This window comes from Colobus angolensis, unplaced genomic scaffold, assembly GCF_000951035.1.
Source record: "Colobus angolensis palliatus isolate OR3802 unplaced genomic scaffold, Cang.pa_1.0 Scaffold2, whole genome shotgun sequence".
Classification (NCBI taxonomy): Eukaryota; Metazoa; Chordata; class Mammalia; order Primates; family Cercopithecidae; genus Colobus; species Colobus angolensis.
In genome coordinates this window covers 3,465,118-3,486,745 of record NW_012115154.1, presented here as the reverse complement: position 1 = coordinate 3,486,745, position 21,628 = coordinate 3,465,118, and the positions used below count along the sequence as shown (strand labels likewise).

General features: G+C 36.6%; 1 protein-coding gene across 6 annotated transcripts in view; it reads left to right on the top strand.

Annotated features, from left to right (window-relative positions):
• CNOT4 (CCR4-NOT transcription complex, subunit 4) overlaps positions 1-21,628 on the top strand; it is a 155,752-nt gene that overhangs the window by 74,440 nt on the left and 59,684 nt on the right. For all 6 annotated transcript variants that reach the window (XM_011941251.1, XM_011941248.1, XM_011941250.1 and 3 more), the window contains exons 2-3: positions 4,030-4,295; positions 19,782-19,979. In XM_011941251.1, the coding sequence (XP_011796641.1) occupies positions 4,122-4,295; positions 19,782-19,979 (372 nt within the window). In that variant the 5' untranslated portion in view covers positions 4,030-4,121. The remainder of the gene's footprint in view (positions 1-4,029; positions 4,296-19,781; positions 19,980-21,628) is intronic.

Here is a 21,628-nt window from a genome sequence, read left to right as displayed (position 1 = left end):
CAGGGTTTCACCATGTTGACCAGGCTAGTCTCGAACTCCTGACCTCAGGTGATGTGCCCACCTTGGCCTCCCAAAGTGCTGGGATTACAGGCATGAGCCACTGCGCCAGCCTTTTTAGTTTTAATTTTAATGTTAGTTGTCTGGCTTATGAAGGAAAATTATTCTCTAAATGAAAATTTGGGCAAGGGTATTTTGGAGAGTCAATTTCAAAGCTCATTTTAAAAACTTAGTTCAGAAGGGTACTATAATACATTTAGGAAATTGCTCTATACTTGAAATTCCCCAAAAGTTTGTGTTTCTTCATTGTTCAGATGAGTACATCAAATTCTAGAGCTTTTGAATTTCTTATCCAAGATCATATAGTTACTTTGTGAAAGAGATGAGTCAGTCAACTCTTTGACCTTGTATTGCAATATTCTACCACATCAGACTACCCTCCTCCTACCTTTTACCATTTATGAGATTACTTTTGGCAGCCAGCTTCTGTGGCTTCTCTCCATGGTGCTAGAAGTGCACAAATGTACTTCCTTTTGTGTTAACTATCTAAAGGATTTCTTGCTCCTTTGACCCTTTTTGTTCCTCTAAACCTCCCCCTAAACCGAAAGATACATACTCTTGTAAACTTTTTTAAAATTAAAAAGCAGATAGAAACAATCAAAAAGCAAAACCTCAGTATATCATTTTTTATTTATAGTAATTTACCTTCTAGAAAGCTTTTCTGTTCATAAGCCCCAATGTATTGTTTCCTTTCCAACATTCCATGAATTACTTCACTAAAACTCTAATAACCTGTAGTTAAATAAATGATATCTTAGAATCAAAGGTATTAGAAGTGTAGATAGCACCCTTTGATTATTTCAGTTTATTTTTCTGTTATTGGAACCTATATTTGAGTCTGTGTTTTCTACAGGTACAGTTTTGAGATGTTTAAAGTTGGAGGACCTATTAGAAGTCAGCTTTAAACTCCTAACTGTATATATGCTGAAAAGTAATAGTGGCAAATCTGGGCATTTCTTTTTTTTTTTTTTTTAATTTTGTTTTGAAATACAGATTCACAAGAAGACACTATTTCATTGTATTTTTCTTCTAATTATTAGCAAAAGTGAGAAGTAATTTAATTTTTCTAAAGGAAATGAAAACAATTTTCCTCTTTTTTTAAAGGGCCATTTGAATTGTGAAAAAAATACATTTTTTGCAGCAATTTAGATAATATGGATTTTTCTTTAAAAAATTAGTAGTCTCCTAACTCCATTTTGTCTTTTGTGAAATAACAACATTTTGGTGTCTAAACCTCCATATGTTTATTTTCTTAGTGAAATAAATTAAATATATACACATACAGAGTTTGTATATTTATATGAAAGTAATTGTATATTCATACTTGCTGTTCTTTAAAAAGTATAACTGGAATAGACATTCTGATCAACATACCTTATATCATAATTACTTAATGATCTTCCCATTAATGGACAGTATACTGTTTGCAGCTTTCTACCCCCCTCCTTTGTTTTTTTTTGAGACACAGTCTTGCTCGGTCACCAGGCTGGAATGCAGTGGCACAATCTCGGCTTACTGCCACCTCCGCCTCCTGGGTTCAAGCAGTACTCTTGCTTCAGCCTCCCAAGTGGCGGGGAATACAGGCGTGTGCCACCATGCCCAGCTAATTTTTGTATTTTTAGTGGAGGCGGGGTTTCACCATGTTGGCCAGGATGGTCTCGATCTCTTGACCTTGTGATTCACCTGCATCGGCCTCCCAAAGTGCTGGGATTACAGGTGTGAGCCACCGCACCTGGCCTGCAGTTTTCTACTCTTATAATGCTGTAGAACATAGCCAAACACTTGGCTATGTTGGTGTCACTATTTATGTAGGCTTGATTCTTAGTTAGGAGGTGATATAAGGGAGTGGTTAAGAGCACAGATTATCTAGGACTAAAACTTTGTAGAAGGGATCCAGGCTGTACTAATAAGTGTGTAACTTAAGGCAAAGTAATGTGTTCCCATTTCCTCTTTTGAAAGAGGGACTAGATCATTGATCCTCTCTACTTCTCTACTTTGGGTAAAAACTAACTTCTTTGACAGGCTAATGGGGTTAAAAAAAAACAAAAAACAAAAGAAGTTACCTGGCTGTTAACTAAAGAGATTGATCATTTTTTTCATGTATTTTAATCACTTGTAATTCTTCTGTGAACTACTTACCGTTTTCTTGTCTCTCTTTTTTTTAACTTGTCTTTGTCTTACTGCTTTGTAGGATTTCTTTATACATTCTGAACATTAGCTTTTCTTTATATGTAGCAAACGTATCTTTTACTCTGATGCTTGTCTTCAATTTTGTTTATGTTTTCTTCTTTCCATGTTGCTAAGTTGATTAATTGATTGTCTCCTTTTATGACTTGTGAATTTTTGTTTTGCTTATGAAGGCCTTCTGTATTCCAAGATTTAAAAAAAAAAAAAATGTTTTTTTTCTTTAACACTTCAATAATTTATTGATCACTAGATCATTTGGGATTTTTTTAAATTGCAGTATTAAATTATATACTATTTTTTCTTCAAATGGATAGCCCAGAGTCCCATCACTGTTTATGAAATGGTCCAGCCTTCCCATCTTGAGTTATACATTTTATCAAATATTAAAATCTCATAAATTCATGAGTCTGTTTCTAGATTTTTCTAATTTTGAGACAGGGTCTCACTCTGTCACCCATGCTGGAGTGCGGTGGCACAATTATAGCTCACTGCAACCTTGAACTCTTGGGCTCAAGTGATCCTCCTGCCTCAAGCCTCCCAAGTAGCTAGGATTACAGGTGTGCACCACCATGCCCAGCTAATTTTAAAATTTGTTACAAACATGGGGGCTTTGCTATGTTATGCTGGTCTTGAACTCCTGGCTGGAGTTGAACTCCTGGCCTCAAGTGATCCTCCTGCCTTGGGCTCTCCAAGTGCTGGGATTACAGTCATGAGCCACTGTACCCAGCTATATCTAGATTGTTTAGTTTCTTTGCTCTTTTGTCTATTTTTATACTAATTATTTAAATTACTGTAGCTTTATAGTATAATTAGTATAATTTAGTATGTGATAGGGCAAATTCCCACGTTTTTCCCCAGAAGCTCCAAAATGATTCTCATGCATTTATTCTTGTATGTAACCTTTAGGATCAGTTTGTCCAATTATGTGAAAGATTACCACCATGATTTTGGTGGGATTACTATAGTTATAGATTAGTTTGCAGGCTATCAGATTTTAACTTAAAATAGTGATTTCAACCTAACCTTTTAATCTAACAATGACTTTAGCCTAAACTGTTACCTGAAAATTTAAAACTCCCCATAATCTAAAAAGTTACGTTTTTTAACTTTTCAAAAAGTGTTTGTGATATGAAGGTCTATTTGTTCCCTTCTTTATTCCTGTTTCTTGTAGGCTTTTTGTAGTATTACCATAGGAATACTTTTGTTTAACACATGTTTTTCAGAAGTTTTCATTGGCATATTATTACGTAATTAGTTGTATAGTTATGGTCTATGGTTCTATGACATCCTAGTTTTTCTGAGTTTTAACCTATGTTTTCTGTGTCAAGAGTTTGATGTTAACATGTAACTGTAGATGATTGAAGTCTCTTGTTTTCATTTGATTCGTTTTATAAATTGTGACAAACTTCAGAATAGTGTAAGAGTCTTTTAGTTATGTGGCAATATTACTAGGTTTTAGGTCAAAGATGAGACAGTTAAGAGTGCAATTTTACCTTATTTATTTCCCTAAAATGTGTTACGATTAGTGCTATAGGCTAGTACTAAATGTTTTATCGAGAAAAAAGGAAGTTCTTTTATATTTACGTTGAATCCAAAATATTAATGATGCCAGGCCTTTAGTTTTGGTCTTCAAACATTTTCAGAAATCCATTCTGAAAGCCATTTCAGGTTGATAACAGTAGTTGTTCAGTCAGTTTTTTCAACTTTTTTGACAGTGTGACTCTTAATTGTTGACTGTGCCATTTTTCCAGTAGTAAACAATGTATTTTGTTTCTTCTCATGCAGGTCGTCAGAGTCCTACATTTTAGCTTTCAGTGCTGAACTTCCTTCTCCCTTAAATTATTATAAACTTTTGCTGCTGTTTAATAAACGTGAAGATGTCTCGCAGTCCTGATGCGAAGGAAGACCCTGTGGAGTGCCCTCTTTGCATGGAGCCCTTGGAGATAGATGATATCAACTTTTTCCCTTGCACCTGTGGCTACCAGATTTGCCGATTTTGTTGGCATCGAATTCGCACTGATGAAAATGGGCTTTGTCCTGCATGTAGAAAGGTAAATACTTCAAAATAACTGCACAGTGATTTAATTGTATAGTTTTTCCTGTCATGTATATGAGCAAGTGAATTTAAAAGACTGTGCAAACCTCACCTGATTATCTTATTTTATCATGTATATTATTTTAAGACATAATAAGGTGGAAAGAACACTGCACTGTGAGTCAGGGCCATGTCTTGGCTTTGTTTACTAGCTGTATGATCTTTGTAAAGTCATGTAACCTCTCTGATTGGCCTTTAGTTTGTTGTTTTTATCTGAGGAGAAAGACATGGTCAGGGATGCTTACTGCTTAAGAAAATTAAGAATAGAGAGGTAATGGATTTGGATAGGGTTGCATGAAATTAGAAAAACATGTTATATTACATGTGGGAGGAAATTCACTTCAATTTTCTAGTACAAAATAGGAGAGAAGATGTTTACTTAAGAGGGTTAAAATGACAGAGAAATCCTGGTTCAGAAGATAATAATTGCTCATTTCTTGAGCCCTTACAGCAATTTTAGGCTGGTATTGATATTCCCATTTTATACTCAAGGAAACAGGAGCTTAGAGAACTTGTCCAGAGTCATCAACTTGTGAGTAGTAGGTAGGAGGTTTAGAATTCAAGTATGTCTTTTGAGTCTATATAGTCTGTTCTGAACTATTGTATTATTGAAAAGCCCCTCCTAACTCTAAAAATCTATTATTTTTAATATTCTGTGAGTTTTATTGTTTTGATAAGCCCCAGCAACACAATTACAGTATAGTGAATTAACTACCAGGATAGGGAGGACTGCTGCATTTGTATTTTGAAGGACTTTATTTGTGACCTTAGGGATTAATGCAACTATCTGCCACTTTATTATGGAATTTGCCTTTTCTTTAATGTTTGTGTAATTTAAACTTTATTTTCTGGTTACCCATTTCAAAGACCTCTTGTGTTCTGTCAAATTTTGAGAAAGCTGAAATGTGCTTTAGATATCTAAAATTTAAAAAGTAATCTACCTCTCAGTTTTCTTATCTGAGAATTTGTAGTAAATCTCAGAAGGCGGTGCATTGTTTATTTATCATTAGATTTTAAAAATCCAGTGGGTATGTATATGTATTATATGAATAAAAAGTTAGGTCTATTTCAATGTTAATGTAGTTTATACATTTATATAGTTACATATATATTATATATAACATATATAATGTGTGTATATAATTTGTATATATAATATTTCACATAGTTAATATAGTTTAAGAAATGTGAATGGAAAGGTAAATGAAAACCCTAACATTAGCTTTGGGCAAAATCTATATAAATTTTTGTTTATGAATTTTAAACAGTTGTATTTTAAAAATTGGTTCCCAGTCATTCCATAAGAAGACAATCATATTGAACTATTTCATCAGAAGTAATGATGTTCAGGATTGCCCAAGACTCTAAGGATTATAAATTTATTGGCTTCATGATGTTTATCTTTTTCTTTTTTTTCCCCTTTGGGATGTTACGAAGTCACCTTAAAAGGACCCGTTATTAAATTGTCATTAGAGAAAAATAAGTTATTTGGGGAAATTACAAAGAAAATCATTTCAGTCTTAAGAGATTACCTAAAATTACTTCAAGTCTTTAGAAAGTTAAAAAAAAAAAAAAAGGTTTTAAAGGTAAAAACAGTATAACTTTAGCAACGCTTGATATGAATAAAAGGGTGTCCTGGGAATACCAGAAAGTGTGAGGAATCTCTGAAATACGAGAAGGACGTTGGAAACAATTTCAAGGAGGAAGCATTAGATCAGCTCAAGAGAAAACTGCTTTAAAAAAAAAAAAAAAAAAAAAGGAATGGCAGTGCCTCACGATCCTAGGAAACGTCTCAGTGTAGTTGGTCGAGTATGGTCTCAGAGCAGCCTTATGGGCCTACCCCCTTTTTTGTACCATGTAGCAGAGACAGATGCCCTCTAATTAAAACAGTGATTATAAATTTGAATCAGAGCCTTAAGGTTAATGGAAGCATTCTGGAGGAACTAGGAGCTTCTGTGCGTAGCAGATTACCTGTCCAGCAATATGTGTTTGCTACAGTCACAGAGGAGAATCTTGCAGTAGGCAGAAATAGCATTTATAGGCAGATTACCAGGATTCTCACATGTAAAGATGTGCAAAAGGAAAGAACACAGATTTGAGGAAAACCAACATCATGAAAGAGAAGCACAAAAATCAGTAAATAGAAGATCCTAACACAGGAAACAAAATAGAAAGACATTTAAAACTATCATTGGTACCTTTCAGAAAGGAAAGAGAGAATGGCATATTCATGTAGAAAGACTATATTTCCTTATGAAAAGAACCAATTAGAGAGATCTTGAGAAATCTTATAGATGGCCTGAAAAGCAAAATGGACACATTTCAAGAGCAGATTGGTAAATTGGAAGCTTGTGCTGAGTGGGTTTTTATTGAAGAATATAATACAACAAGAGAAAAAATTGAAAGCATGAAAGAAAAGCAACATAGATCCACAGGTTCTAATCTCTGCTGAGAGCAGTCTCAGAGGAGTGAACTAAAAATGAATAGGAAGAAATAATCAAAGAACTAATAGATGAAAATTCCTCTTAGATTAGCAAGACCCTGTGAGTGTGAAGCAAGATGACTGAAAAAGATAAGTATCTGTTTATATAATTGTGAAATTTTAGAACATCTAGAATAAAGGGAAAACTAAAAGCTTGTGAGAGATAAATATTTAGAATACAAAAGAACAAGGCTAAAATTAATACCAGTATTTTCATTTTACAATTATAGAAAATAAACTAATTGATACATTTATTTTCCCAAATTTTGAGGGAATATAACTTTGAAAGGAGAGCTCTCAATTTTATTAATGTGTAAAGGCATAATAAAACATTTTCACACATGAAAAGATTCATGAACTTTATTATTCATGAACCACTATACAAACAAATGGAGAGATGAGGATGACTGCAAGGTTTTGACTGAACACCTGAAAGTAAAGAATGGCCGTGAACTGAAATGGGGAGGACTTCACCAGGAATAGATATTTGAGAAGATCAGAAACTCAGTTTTAGACATGTTAAGTATGAGATTCCTCTTAGAAATCTAAGTGGAGATATTGCGTAGACAGGTGAATGAATGTACATTTCTGGATTTCAGGTAAGATTCTGGTATGGAGATAAAGATTTGGGGGTCAGTTAGCATATAGTATGTTATTTATAATATCATGAGACTGGATAAGATCATGAATTGAAAAGATAAAAGCTTGTCTAAGGATAAGCACTAAAACTTTCCAACAGTTACAGAAAAAAGAAATCCAGATGACAGAGGTCTAAGGCAACCTCCTTTTAGGGTCTCCAAGTTAAATCTTTAGCTGAGGTGGTTATTGTTATTAGGCCAGGAATAATTTTTTGGTTTCTTGTTGACTTAATCACATATCCTAGAACCTCTCCTTGGTCTCCTGGTCACCAGACTTTGTATTGCAGGCAGCAGAGAGTCTTGGAGTCTGAGACCTGGCTTAGTCTTGCCAGAGAATATGCTCAGCATAGCGCAAGATAAATATTATGAAGTTGCCTGTGTCGGTCAGAGTCGGGCAAGTCTTTGGTCTCTGGAGGCCATCTACAGTGGTTGTGTTAACACAGAGGAAAACCACAGTGTTGCTAGAGGCCTAGAGAGGGTCATGAAACTACCATTTACATGTAACCCAACCCTGCAGAGAGAGGGTCTACAGAGGCCATGCTGTGAGGTGGCATATTGAAATGATCTGAAGAAACTTGGGAGATGCAAGTAGGGAGCTAGTTGAATCAAGCTCCTGTTTTTGGTCTACAATATGAAACGTACCTGTTTTGCAGAAAGTTTATCTTAGCTTTAATATCTTTGAAAAGCAAGGACAGCCAGGTTTTAAAAACCAAGAGAGGTTAGTGTTACTGTTTGGTCGTGGCTGCTAAACACAGGCACAGGCTACTTGGTTTTTTTCTTAGCCTGCTTTTATGTGTCCTTTCAATGCAGCATTTCTGAGAAAGCTACTGATAGAAACAGCAGATATGGGAACATAGGTGGTGCACTGATGTGGCATTATGTATTGATTCCCATGGAAAGCAGAGACTATACAAGAAAATGAGAACTTCAACAGAAGTATTATTATTTTTGTTTCAGAAATAATAGAAGATAATGTATCTATGAAACAAAAACAGGATGGTGGTTTGGACATGGTGGCTTATGCCTATAATTCCAACATTTTGGGAGGCCAAGATGGGAGGATTGCTTGAGGTTAGGAGTTTGAGACCAGCCTGGGTAACATGGCGTGGTCTCGTCTCGAATAACAATAAGAAAGATTAGCTGAATGTGGTGGCACATGCTTGTAATCCCAGCTATTTGGGAGGCTCAAGTGGGAGGATCGTTTGAACCCAGGAGGTTGAAGCTACAGTGAGCCATGTTCATGCCTGTGCACCCCAGCCTGGGTGACAGAGCAAGATACTACCTCAAGATAAAAAAAAAAAAAAAAAGAACAGGATGATATAAAGAAGAATATTCAGTGAACAGTAACCATTGTTATTGAAAATAAAAATATAATAACAAAAATAACTGAAGGAAAGCATTGGAAGATGAAGTTGAGAAACAAAAAGCAAAAGAGATGAAATATTTGGGAGAAGAGATTAATCATTTGAGAATCAATCAAGGAGGTCAAATACCAAACAATTAAGTGCTCTAGGAAGAGATCACAGTGATACAGAGGGGAAGTAATCATCCAAGAATATGATTGAAGAGTATTTCCCAGAACCAAAGAACATATTTTCAGATTGAAAGGGCCTATCAGGTGTCCAGCACAAGCTTTTTTATTTTGAAATACCAGAATACCAAAGACAAAGAAGTTCTACAAGCTTCCACAGAGGAAAAAAGTAGATCGCACGTATAAGACAAGGAATTCAGATTGTTTCAGACTTCTCAATAGCAAGACTTCAAGCTAGAAGACGCTTCTGAAGGAGATTAATTTTCATCTTCGGATTCGTATCTGCTCAACTGTTAAGTGTGAAGGTACAAGAAAAGACATTTTCAGACGTGAGAGGCCTCAAAATTTTTTTTACCTTCCATGCATTCTCTCTCAGGAATCTATTGGAGGATGTGCCCCACCAACATGAAGGAATAAAGAACAGAGAATCATGGGATAAAGGAAACAGGAGATCCAACGCAGGAGAGAAGCACCTGGATTCCCGAAATGATGGGGAAGGATGACAGCTGTGCCCAAGGTAAAGAGGGCAACCAGTCCAAAATGCAACACATCAGAAAACTCCAAGAGGGATTTGTAGAAAAAGATAAAAGAATACTTGGTGTTCCAAAAGAGAAATGTCTTGTGAGGCCATTTTGCCAGTTGGAAGAGATTTGATGGTTGAATTAGTAATAAACACCTAAAAATATAACCAGACAAAACAGATTAACTCTAGGGGAAACAAAAAGTTGTACAGAAATGAAAAAGCAATCATACTATGCTACAGTGGCTCACATGTGAGGTAGGAATCAAGATATATATATTTTTTCCTATGCTGATATTCTGTTGTTGCAGCATCGTTTGCAGAAAAGACTGTCCTTTTACTCTTGATTGGTTTTGAAATATTTCTTGAAAGTCAGTTGCCCATAAATGTGTAAATCCAATACTAGCACCTGTATTTGTCCATTGATGATTATATCTATCCATATGCTCATACCAAACTGTCTTTATTACTGTCAGTTTTGAAACCTGGCATGACAAGGTTTTCAACTTTGTTATTCTTTTTATAATTTATTTTGGGTATTCTGAGTACTTAGCATTTGCACATAAATTTTTGAATCAGTTTGTGAGTTTCCACAAAAAGCCTACTGGGGTTTTGATGGAGATTACATTAACTGTATAGATACATCATTTTGAGGAAAAATGACTTCTTAAAAATGTTGACTCCTTTAGTTCATGAATAAGGTATATCTTTACATTTTTCTGGGTTTTAAAATTTCTTTAGCAGTGTTTTAGTTTTCAGTATACGTAATAGTACAGCATGTTTTGTTATATTTATCCATATTTTATGTTTTTTGAGTTATGGCACATGATATTGTTTCTTTCTTTTTGAGATGGAGTTTCACTCATGTCGCCCAGGCTGGAGTGCAGTGGCGTGATCTCGGCTTACTGCAACCTCTACCTCCCGGGTTCAAGTGATTCTCCTGCCTCAGCCTCCCGAGTAGCTGGGACTACAAGCGCGTGCCACCACACCTGGCTAATTTTTTGTATTTTTAGCAGAGACGGGGTTTCACCATGTTAGCCAGGATGGTCTCGATCTTGTGACCTTGTGATCCACCCACCTCGGCCTGCCAAAGTGTTGAGATTACAGGCGTGAGCCACCGTGCCAAGCCCGATATTGTTTCTAAAATTTCATTTTCCAGTTGTTTATTGCTAATGTACCACTTTTGAATGTTGGCCATCTGTATCAAGAAACCTTGTTAATTAAATAGGTTCCTTAGGATTTTCTACATAAGTGATTATGTGTTCTGTGCAAAAGGACAGTTTTACTCTTTCCTTTCCAATCTCTGCTTTTAAAATTTTTATTTAGTGACAAGGTCTTGCTCTGTCACCCAGGCTATGAAGTGCAGTGGCACAAATACGGCTCACTGCAGTTTAGAACTCCTGGGCTCAAGCAGTGCTTCTGTCTCAGCCTCCCCAGTAGGAGGGACTATAGGCACGTGCCACCATGCCCAGCTAATTGTTTAAAAAAATTTTTTGTAGAGGTCTTGCTGTGTTTCCCAGGCTGGTCTTGAACTCCTGGCCTCAAGCATCCTTTCACCTCAGCCCCCTCCAAAATGCTGGGATTATAGGCATGAGTCACTGCTCCTGGCTCTGTGTTTTTAAATTCTTTTTCTTGCCTTAATTCTACTGGGTAACTCCTCTAGTGTTTAATGTTGAAAAGAAGTGACAAGGAAGATATCTTTGTTCTCAATCTTAGCAGGAAAGCGTTAAGTATTACACCATTAAGTAGTTGCTGTCTGTGCATTTTTTGGTCTGGTCTTTATCAGGTCGAGGAAGTTTTCCTTTATTCCTAATTTGCTGAGAGATTTTATCATGAATGGTGTTGAATTTTGCCCAATACCTTTGTTGATACTTTTGAGATGGTTATACTTTTTTCTCCCTTTATTCTGTTGAAATGGTAACTTACGTTTTTTGGTTTTTTTAAAGCTACAGGGTCTTGGTCTATTGCCCAGGGTGGAGTACAGTGGCCTGATTGTAGCTCACTGCAGCTTCAACCTCCTGGGCTCAAGCAATTCTCTTGCTTCAGCCTACCAAGTAGCTGGGACTACAGGTGTGTGTGCACCACCACACCTGGATAATTAAAAAAAAAATTTTATCTTTGCAGAGACGGGCTCACTATGTTGCCCAGACTGGTCTTGAACTGCTGCCCTCAAGCATTCCTCCTGCCTCAGCCTCCTAAAGTGTTGGGATTATAGGCATGAACCACTATGTCTGGCCTATGTTAATTTTTGCATCAGCTTTTCCTCTCAAAGATAAACCCTACTTGATAATGAAGTATTACCCTTTTTATATTCAGTTTGCTAATATTTTCAGAAGATTTTTTTGTCTATGTCATGAAGGGTGTTTCTTTGTAGTTTTGTATTGTTTTCAGTTTTGGTATCAAAGGAATACTGTCCACATAAAATGAGTTGGGAAATGTTCCCTCATCTTCTCCCTTCTGAAAGAGTTTGCATGTCATTGGTATTCTTTTTTTATTTCTTTTCTAAATTCATTATTGGTGTGGACTCTACTAGGTATCTCTGTTGGAAAGACACCTGTGAAAACTAGCTATCACAGTACGCCTCTATGTAGACCTCTGGAATTCTTTCTGGGCTGACTCCATTTTTGTGGTATTTTGCCCCCATAAATTTCTGTCTCAGCTGCTTCTAATCTTTTTTTTTTTTTTTGAGACGGAGTCTCACTCTGTCTCCGGGCTGGGCTGGAGTGCAGTGGCCGGATCTCAGCTCACTACAAGCTCCGCCTCCCGGGTTCACGCCATTCTCCTGCCTCAGCCTCCGGAGTAGCTGGGACTACAGGCGCCCGCCACCTCGCCCGGCTAGTTTTTTTGTATTTTTTAGTAGAGACGGGGTTTCACCGTGTTAGCCAGGATGGTCTCGATCTCCTGACCTCGTGATCCGCCCGTCTCGGCCTCCCAAAGTGCTGGGATTACAGGCTTGAGCCACCGCGCCCGGCCAACTTCTTCTAATTTTTATCACTGTCTGTCCCCTCCATTCATTATGACTTTTGGACCCAGTACCAGGATCTGGTAAGTGCTGGAAGAGCAGAAAGCTGGGATAGTTATGGTATTCATCTGTTTTATTTCTTTTTTCTCAGAGATCACAGTTCTGCTGTTCATTGCCTGTTTCTTCAGTGTCTGAAAATAGTTATTTCCTGTATTTTTGTCTAGTTCTCTAGTTGTTTATGATGATAGGACTAGTCTGTTACTTCCATGGCTGGAAGTGGAAGTGTGTAAATAACATTTGCATTTTATAATAATGTAATCCTGAATATTGCCCTAACCAAAGTTACGGTAGAAATTAGAAAGTGGAGTCGGGATGTTTGATGAGGGAAACTGACAGAGCTAAGTTTTCAAGTTGCATAAGGTGATGATATTTAAAACTGAGAAATCAAGAAGTAACCATATGAATGTATTATTTAGAGATATGGTAGAAAATGACAAAGAATCATCTAAAAGAGTCAACATGATTATTTCTAGGGAGAGGCAACTGGTTGCAGAGGAGGAGGGAAAATGGGGGACTGCTTTTTTTCCTAACAAAACTTGTAGAACCGATTGACTAGAAGCATATTCAAGAAAAATATCAATGAAAGGAAGGAAAAATGATACAGTGGGCAAATGGAAATCATAGGAAAGAAGATATAATAGTACTGATATTAGTCATAATGAAATTCAAGATCAAACACATTTTAAAAGGGCAAAAGGTCCACAAAGGCATGAATCTTTATTTACTTAACAGTACAGCTTTGAAGTATATTGAGCCGTTATAAACACCAGGAGAAACTGACATCCGTATTTATAATGGAGAGATTTTAGAAATAGATGAAGTAGACAATAAAAAGAAAATGGAGAATTTGAATAACAGAATTAGCAAGGGGTGTGTGTGTGTGTGTGTGCACGTGTGTGTATAGCAATGATTTATTCTGATCTGTCCTTATATGTGAATAGTTTCTTTTGGGTCCAATCTGCCCCTAAATATGTCCATTGAGTTTTAACTATTGGTTTTGTGTTTTCCATTCCTAGAAAGTAATGTTTGCTCTTTTTTTTTCTCTTGCTGTTATTTTAAAATAGATTATTATACCCTATAAGTATTTTCAAGGTTATATGCTTTTTAAACAGATAAGCATTATTTTTTAAAAAAATCTTTGCCCAATAATTCCAGTGGCTGAAGTCTGGGCTATGTTTCTGCTTATTGTTGCTCATGTTGTTGTATTTCTTTGTGCTTGGTTAATGTGGCTGCTTCTTTGTTGTTGTCATTGAGAAAATTATTTGTAAGGTTCCCCAAGGACTAGCGTGGATTGACTCCTCTCTAGAGAGGCTTCAATTTGGCTTCTGCTGGGTCCGGTAAGCATTGGCATTACGGCTGCCATGTGCTTAAAGGCTTTTGGTCTAGCCAAGCTATATATCTCCATGCTGCAACTCTTCCCTAGGGTTGACTTCAACAATTTCTCCAGGATGATTTTCCCCTACGTACTTTCCCTTTTTTCTTACCTTATTCTGACCTTTCTGTAGTTTGTTCTTACCCTGAGACTATCCTCCGGTTTATAATTTGTTCTTATCCTGAGCCCACCGTTTGGAAGTGGACTGTATCTCAGCTTATCATAGGACCTGTCTTGCCAAAGACTACCATGGGCTGGTGTTGGGCTTTGAATGTTCTTTCTCCTCAGCTCTTTCTCTCCCTACCCCATTTATTGTTAATCAGATTTTCTGTTTAGCCTCTGAATTTTTACTTTCAACCAAAAATTGGCTTAGGATTTTCCTAGTGTAGATTTTTAGGATGTTAGTAAAAAAAAAAAAAAAAACTTTTTATGTTGTATTTTTCATAGTTTTTAGTAAGATGGTTAATTAGCTCTGTATTACTGGAAACCAGAACCCTAAAAAAATAGTATAATAGTATAATCAAATTAGATGTTAACAGCAAAAGGATTTCTTAAAAGTTCATTTACCTATAATACATAAATTATGGTCCTCCATAACTCTTGGTTTAAAGAGATCAAAATGAAAATTACAAATTATTCTAAATCAATAATTTGGAACATGACTTCTGAATATCTGGCATGAGACCAAAGTGGTATGTAGCAGAAAAGTTAAGCTGTGAATACATTTATTAGAAAACAACAAAAATCAGAAAAGAATAAGTAATGTGACAGTAGAAGGGATCAGAAAAAATTAGAAAAAGAATAAGCCCAATGACAGTGGAAGGGAGTAAGCAGAATTTTGTGAAATAGGAAAAAAATAAAAAGTTTTTCAATAAAGATTAGAGCTGGTTCTCTGAAAAGACCAATAAAATAATTAAAGTCTTAGCAAGTTTAATAAAAAGTAAAGAGAAGACACGTAAATAATTGCATTTGGAATAAAAGTGGAAACATAACTACACATATGGAAGAAATTAAGTAATTACACTAGAAACTGCAAACCATGTTAACTAGTAACTTGGAAGTTTATCACTATTAAAGATAATGTTATATCTAAATAATTCTCCATAAGCAACCTATTTTGCGTTAGTTTGATATGTAATACACAATAGTGCCTTTAAAGAGAAATTTTCTGCTTGTAACTTTTCATTTGTTATTCCTATATATAAGTTATTCCTAGAAATTTAACATGTGCTCTGGTCAAAAAATTGATCGGATGTATTCCCCCCCCCCCTTTTTTTTTTGATATGGAGTTTCACTCTTGTCCCCCAGGCTGGAGTGCAATGGCGTGATCTCGGCTCACTGCAACCTCCACCTCCCAGGTTCAAGTGATTCTCCTCCTCAGCCTCCTGAGTAGTTGGGATTACAGGCATCTGCCATCACGCCTGGCTAATTTTTGTATTTTTAGTAGACACAGGGTTTCCGCCATGTTGGCCAGGCTGGTCTCGAACTCCTGACCTCAGGTGATCCGCATGTCTTGGCCTCCCAAATATTAGGATTACAGGCATGAGCTACCGCACCCAGCCAAAAATACAATAGCCTGTATTTTTCTGTCTTTCTTTCCTTCCTTTCCTTTCCTTTCCTTTCCTTTCCTTTCCTTTCCTTTCCTTTCCTTTCCTTTCCTTTCTTCCTTTCTTCCTTTCTTTCCTTTCTTTCCTTCCTTTCCTTTCTTTCCTTCCTTTCCTTCCTTTCCTTCCTTTCTTTCCTTTCTCACCCAGGCTGGAGTGCAGTGGCATGATCTCGGCTCACTGCAATCTCTGCCTCCCAGGTTCACGCCATTCTCCTGCTCCAGCCTCCTGAGTAGCTGGGACTACAGGCACCCGCCACCATGCCTGGCTAATTTGTTTTGTGGTTTTAGTAGAGATGGAGTTTCACCATGTTAGCCAGGATGATCTCGATCTGACCTCATGATCCGCCCACCTTGGCCTCCCAAAGTGCTGGGATTACAGGCGTGAGCCACCGCGCCTGGCCTTTGTATTTTTCTTTATATTCATTTTTAGTACTAGTATTATTAGCTTTGTGAGTCTTACTGTCTGCAGTTATTCATGTTTGATTTCTTCATTTCCCCCCCACTTTTTTTGAAATAGGGTCTTGCCTTGTCACCCAAACTGGAGCACAGTGATGCCATCATAGTTCATTGCAGCCTCGAACTCCTGTGCTCAAGCATCCCTCCTGCTTCAGCCTCCCAAGTAGCTGCTAGTATAGGTGCACACCACCATGCCTGGCTAATGTTTTTTTATTTTTTGTAGAGATGGGGGTCTCACTGTGTTGCTCAGGCTGGTCTTGCAATCCTCCTACCTCAGCCTCCCTAAGTGCTGGAATTACAGGTGTGAGCCACCACAGCCAGCCCTCCCATCTTTATAGTCTACCTCTCATCCTTATTTTGTTGTGTTAGTTTATTGATTTTCTGACCTTGGGTTTGTACAGTAGGTATATATGGTGATGTGTGTAGAGAAGGAATTATAATGGAGGAGGAACTATTTTGGAATACATGCTTTTCCAATGTTTTAATAAAACTTTTGGACAAGTTGAAGCTAATAAACCTTTTGATTATGTATTTGCTATTTGTGGTAAGCATATTTTATATTTTTCAGGTGTTAAGATTAAACAACTAGTATTTATAACTTCTTTTAAGGTACTGGAGTAAGATATATTTGGAGGGTAAATTGTAGTAGAATACTCTGTCTCATGTTCTCCTGTGTTTGTATCTTTTGTATTGTGTAGCAGTTGTGTTCCAACAGCATTGACTTTGAAGCCTGATGGAAATATATTTCCATAGGAACAAAACTTGGAATAACATAGCAAAAAGACTCAGACAACAATATAACTCATTGTTATATGCTCAGCATGATGGTGCATCAGTAATATACTTGATAAGAGTTGATATTGCAACCTGATTTTTCTTATGTCACTCTCCATCAATTTTTTTGTGTTTGTGCATTTTCAAATATTACATGACTTTGCCTGATGTTTAATCAGTATTTTATACAACTTCATATAGTGCTAACAAAGGAAAAAGCTTGAGGGTGTTTGTCACATTCTGCCAGTTCTCAGAAAAATCTAAGTCCCAGAAAAGTTACATCATTGCTTCTTACACTGTCTGTGATGAAGAATCAGATTTTTCTTTTCTTTCTTTTCCCCTGTGTGTTGAAGACTGATATAGGTTGCTATTATACATGGCTAATATTTTGACTACATGGAAACATATCTTATTCTGCAGAGTCCACTGCTGATGTACCTGAATGTTGTGGTAGTGTCAGTTGCTCTGAGAGTTTCTGAATGCTTATCTCAGTTTTTGTACTTCCCTTGTTATGGACTGGTAAAATGCAGTGCATCAACTATACTTTGAAACAAAACTAGGAGCAATCCATATGTTTGATCCATTCAGGCAGTGGAGCATCACTATTTTAGATGTTAGTGAAGAGCAACAGCTTTGAAATGAACTTAATTGTTTGTTTGTTTGTTTGTTTTTTGAGAAGGAGTCTGGCTCTGTCACCCAGGCTGGAGTGCAGTGGCACAATCTCAGCTCACTGCAGCCTTCGCCTCCGGGTTCAAGCAGTTCTCCTGCCTCAGCCTCCCAAGTAGCCGGGACTACAGGCTCATGCCACCATACCCAGCTAATTTTTAAAAATATTTTTGGTAGAGACATGGTTTCACCATATTGGCCAGGCTGGTCTTGAACTCCTGATCTCAAGTGCTTCGCCCACCTCAGCCTCCCAAAGGGCTGGAATTACAGGCGTGAGCCTCAAATGAACTTAATTGTAAACACTTCAAAAGGAGCTACCCCAGGAATTCTGGGGTAGAAAACATCTTTTCTAGGTGCAAATGAAAAATTTAAGTTATCTTATAGAAAAGTATTTTAATTCGTTAATATGTAGTTTGCTTTTATATCTTTTTACATTTGTGCCTTTAGAGTTCCAAATTGCTTCAAGGGATTAAAATCATCCAGGCAGATAGATTAAGACTTGAAAGAGATAATTAATGTAGGTACAGAAAAGTAAGTGGAGAAGAAAGTTTTGACAGGAAGCATTAAGAAAAAACTTAAATGTGGAAGACTACGTAATTGATTGAGGAACTGAACTTACTTTAATAGATCTCTAACAGTTTGGTTCCTTAAGTATAAAATGCAAGAAATAATTTATGTTTTAATTTTAAAAAGTGTGTATGTGTGTGTGTTTTGGTGGCTTTTAAAAGAAATGCTAGGTTTTCAACTCTGGAGAGTAGCTTTTGATGTTCGCTTGGCACATATTTATTGAGCTTCTGAAATCATAGTAAATTTATATATGATCCTGGAGAAAGTCCTAAAATCATACCAAAATCAGGTAAATTACTAAGCAAGCTGCTTTGTGTGCCTTTCACTCACAAATAAGTTGGAGTACACCAAACAGGATCAACTAACTCAAAGATCCAGATTCTTAACGTGGGAATCAAATGGTATGGGTGTTTATATCCTACCAAACTGCTAAGGATTAAGCCTGACTCTTTTTTGGGTCACCAGCTCTAATTCATTGATGATAAGATAAACTATGAAGAGTATTAAGTTTTCTTAAAAAGCAGTAAGTTAAAATCGAAAGTGGGAATAGAAGGGAAAGAATAGGGTTTTTGGAGACCTCAGGGTATATACTAGTAAAAGTTGAGGAATATAAGGTAAAACCTCACTTTCTTAGTTGCCATCAACATTAGTCTGGGTATGTTCACAAATTTGAGAGTTTTTTTTTTTTTTTACACTTACGTATGAAGAGATGGAAGTTAACTTCACATTAAAATCGTAGCAAAATTTCAGGCTTGTGGCTATTTCTTCCACCCTTCCTTGTTTCCACCTTTTTTTTTTTTTTTTTGGTTTGGCATTATTTCTGTTGTTCCCCACTCTTATATTCTGATAGGTGCCAATTTCCAAACCAGTTGAGTCTCCATCCCTGGAATCTCTTCCTATCCAGTTTAACATATTATGGCATTTAATGTGCCCCTATGTTGGTGTTGTGTGTGCAGGGGTCTGTGGCGGGGGGAAGAAAAGAAAAAATAATGTGCCACATCTTCCATTTATCATTAACTATTTGTTTTTAGTAGTAATAATTGGCTTTTGAATACTTACATGCAGGACACAGTGTTAATCACTTTATAGGTGAATAAATAAAGTACTGTAGTTTCCATTTTACAGATGAGAAGACTGAGGTAGAAAGGTCATGTGACTACCAAAGTCACTCAGATAGTAATGGCTGAGCTAGGATTCAGTGCCAGCATTCCGTCTCCAGAGCCCTCATTTAGTAGCCCTGGCTTTAATAGTAGGAATGAAAATGGTATCAAAATGCTAAGAAAGAAACGATCACACAACAGTGTGATTGCTAGTATTTACTGAGAGATTACTATGTTCCGGACACAGTAGTAATTGCTTTAAGAACAAATGTGTAACTTCATTAATCTCCTAGCACATAGTAGTAGCTTTTCATTAAATAGTTGTTAATTATAATATGTAAAATCCACATTTAGATGCAAGAACTTACACTCCTTGCCCCTTACGTAGCACCTTAGAAGCTTAATCTTCCCGTAAACTCTGTTGGACACTGCAGGGAATATCAAGATTGATTTGTTGTTGTTTTGCCTTTAAACCGTAGATGTTTTAGCACTAAAAGTGCTAAACTCCAAAATTTTTTTTATTAGAACTATTTTATTTAACATTTGTCTTTTATTAAATAAAAAAAATTTAAGCAATTAAAACATTCTCATAAATGGAGAACGTAACAAATAACCCACATACCTACCACCGAGAATCGGATAATTACTTAGGTAGTTTTTTTATTTTTTAATTTGATGCTAACTTCTGTGTTTGTTTCATGCTTAAAGCCATATCCAGAAGATCCAGCAGTTTATAAACCACTCTCCCAGGAAGAACTGCAAAGGATAAAGAATGAGAAAAAACAGAAACAAAATGAGAGAAAACAAAAAATATCAGAAAATCGCAAACATTTGGCTAGTGTACGTGTCGTACAAAAAAACCTCGTCTTTGTTGTAGGTTTATCTCAGCGCCTAGCAGACCCAGAGGTAAGTCCTCTTGTTTTCTTTGTCATCTTGATATTTTTTCTGTTTCCTTGTCTTACTTGGAAATAATAGTTGAACCTGCTCAATTGTGTGATTCCTCACATTATATCTTAAAGGAGAAAATAAGGAATTACTTTTGAATAGTTGCTAAGAAACCAATGACCAGTCGTGATCTTAGGCAAGTGTCTTAATCTGTCTTGGCTTCAGTTTCTTCAGTTGTAAAACTAAGGAGTTGAACTAGATTTCTAACATGCTGACAGTCTGTTAAAACTGGATAATGATTCGATTTTGCTGTTAAGGCTAACATGTGACGTGAATACTCTGTTTCTTTCCTCTTTTCTGTATCTATATAAGGACCAGCAGTGGAGATGCAGTTTCTTGAACCCACTAGAGATTTTAGTAACCTAGATGTAAAAAAGTACGCCCAAGTAGTAATTGTTGGTTTTTCAGACCTGTTGCTATACTGTATCATCATTCTTTACTTACTCATTTTAAACCAGTTTGGAGGAAGAGGGAGAATTTGGTAATGTGAAATAAAGGACCAGTTTCTTTGTTATTCATTCAGGGGAAGGAGAGAGCTTAACCTTATTTCTTAGTAACTCTTTTTTCTCTTCTTCTGCCGCAAGCCTTACTAGAGTAATGTCGAACTCATACTTTCCTTGAGGCCCTTAGATATGCATCTGGTAATTTTTAGTTTCTGATATACCATGAGATACTGACTAGATTGTTGATAAGGCAAATATAAGCTGATAGACAGGCAAAGTGTTTACTTGGTAGGAGAGAGCTGGTTTTGAGGGATCTTCCAAAAGATCCTTGAGAAGAGTTTAAAGTAATATTCGGCGTGTTACCCATCAGAAGAAAGATTGTAGTGAACGTGCTTAAGGAGGTAGGAACCTTTGGACTTAGCTGAGCATGTTAAAGGTCCCAGAAGGAGGATCTTTAAGGAGTATGATGTCTGTTTTTGTAAAAATTAATTTAAAAAATAGTTTTTATTGATGATGTGTTTATATGTGTTGCAACTATACAGGTGTTCAAAATCAATACGAAATGATTTTGACCATGTGAAAGTTGGGGACATTACTAAGAAGGATCTGTCGTGGATGATAAACATGGAGGCAACTCAAGAATTACTAGGACCTAGGTCCAGGGATGCTGGCAGTCATTAGTTACATGATACTCAGGAGACCAAGTTCTTTCCAAATCCAAAGGAGTGGTCTAGAGTTGATACAGAAAAAAACTTCTTCAGTAAGAAATGTTCAGCAAAGAGCTCATTTTAGGTGTATGACTCAACTTCTGTAGCCAGTTCTCCCTCTTTTTTTTTTTAAGCTAGTAATTATTCCCCAGGCAGACAGAATCCTACCTCACCTTTGATCATTTCCTTGAACAACACCTCAACTTTGCACTAATCCTTTTATCTCCGTCTTTTAACTCTAAAATAGAGTTAAAAAGGTGTGAGCCACTTTTTTTCTAACCACAGGGCACTTCTACATACCCCTCTAACCAGTGGGCACTTATGCCAGTATTTACTGGTACTAATCTTACTGATTTAGAATCTACTTTTTTTTTTTTTTTTTTGAGACACGGTCTCACTTTGTCACCCAGGCTGGAGTATAGTGGTATGATCATGGCTCACTGCAGCCTCAACCTTCTGG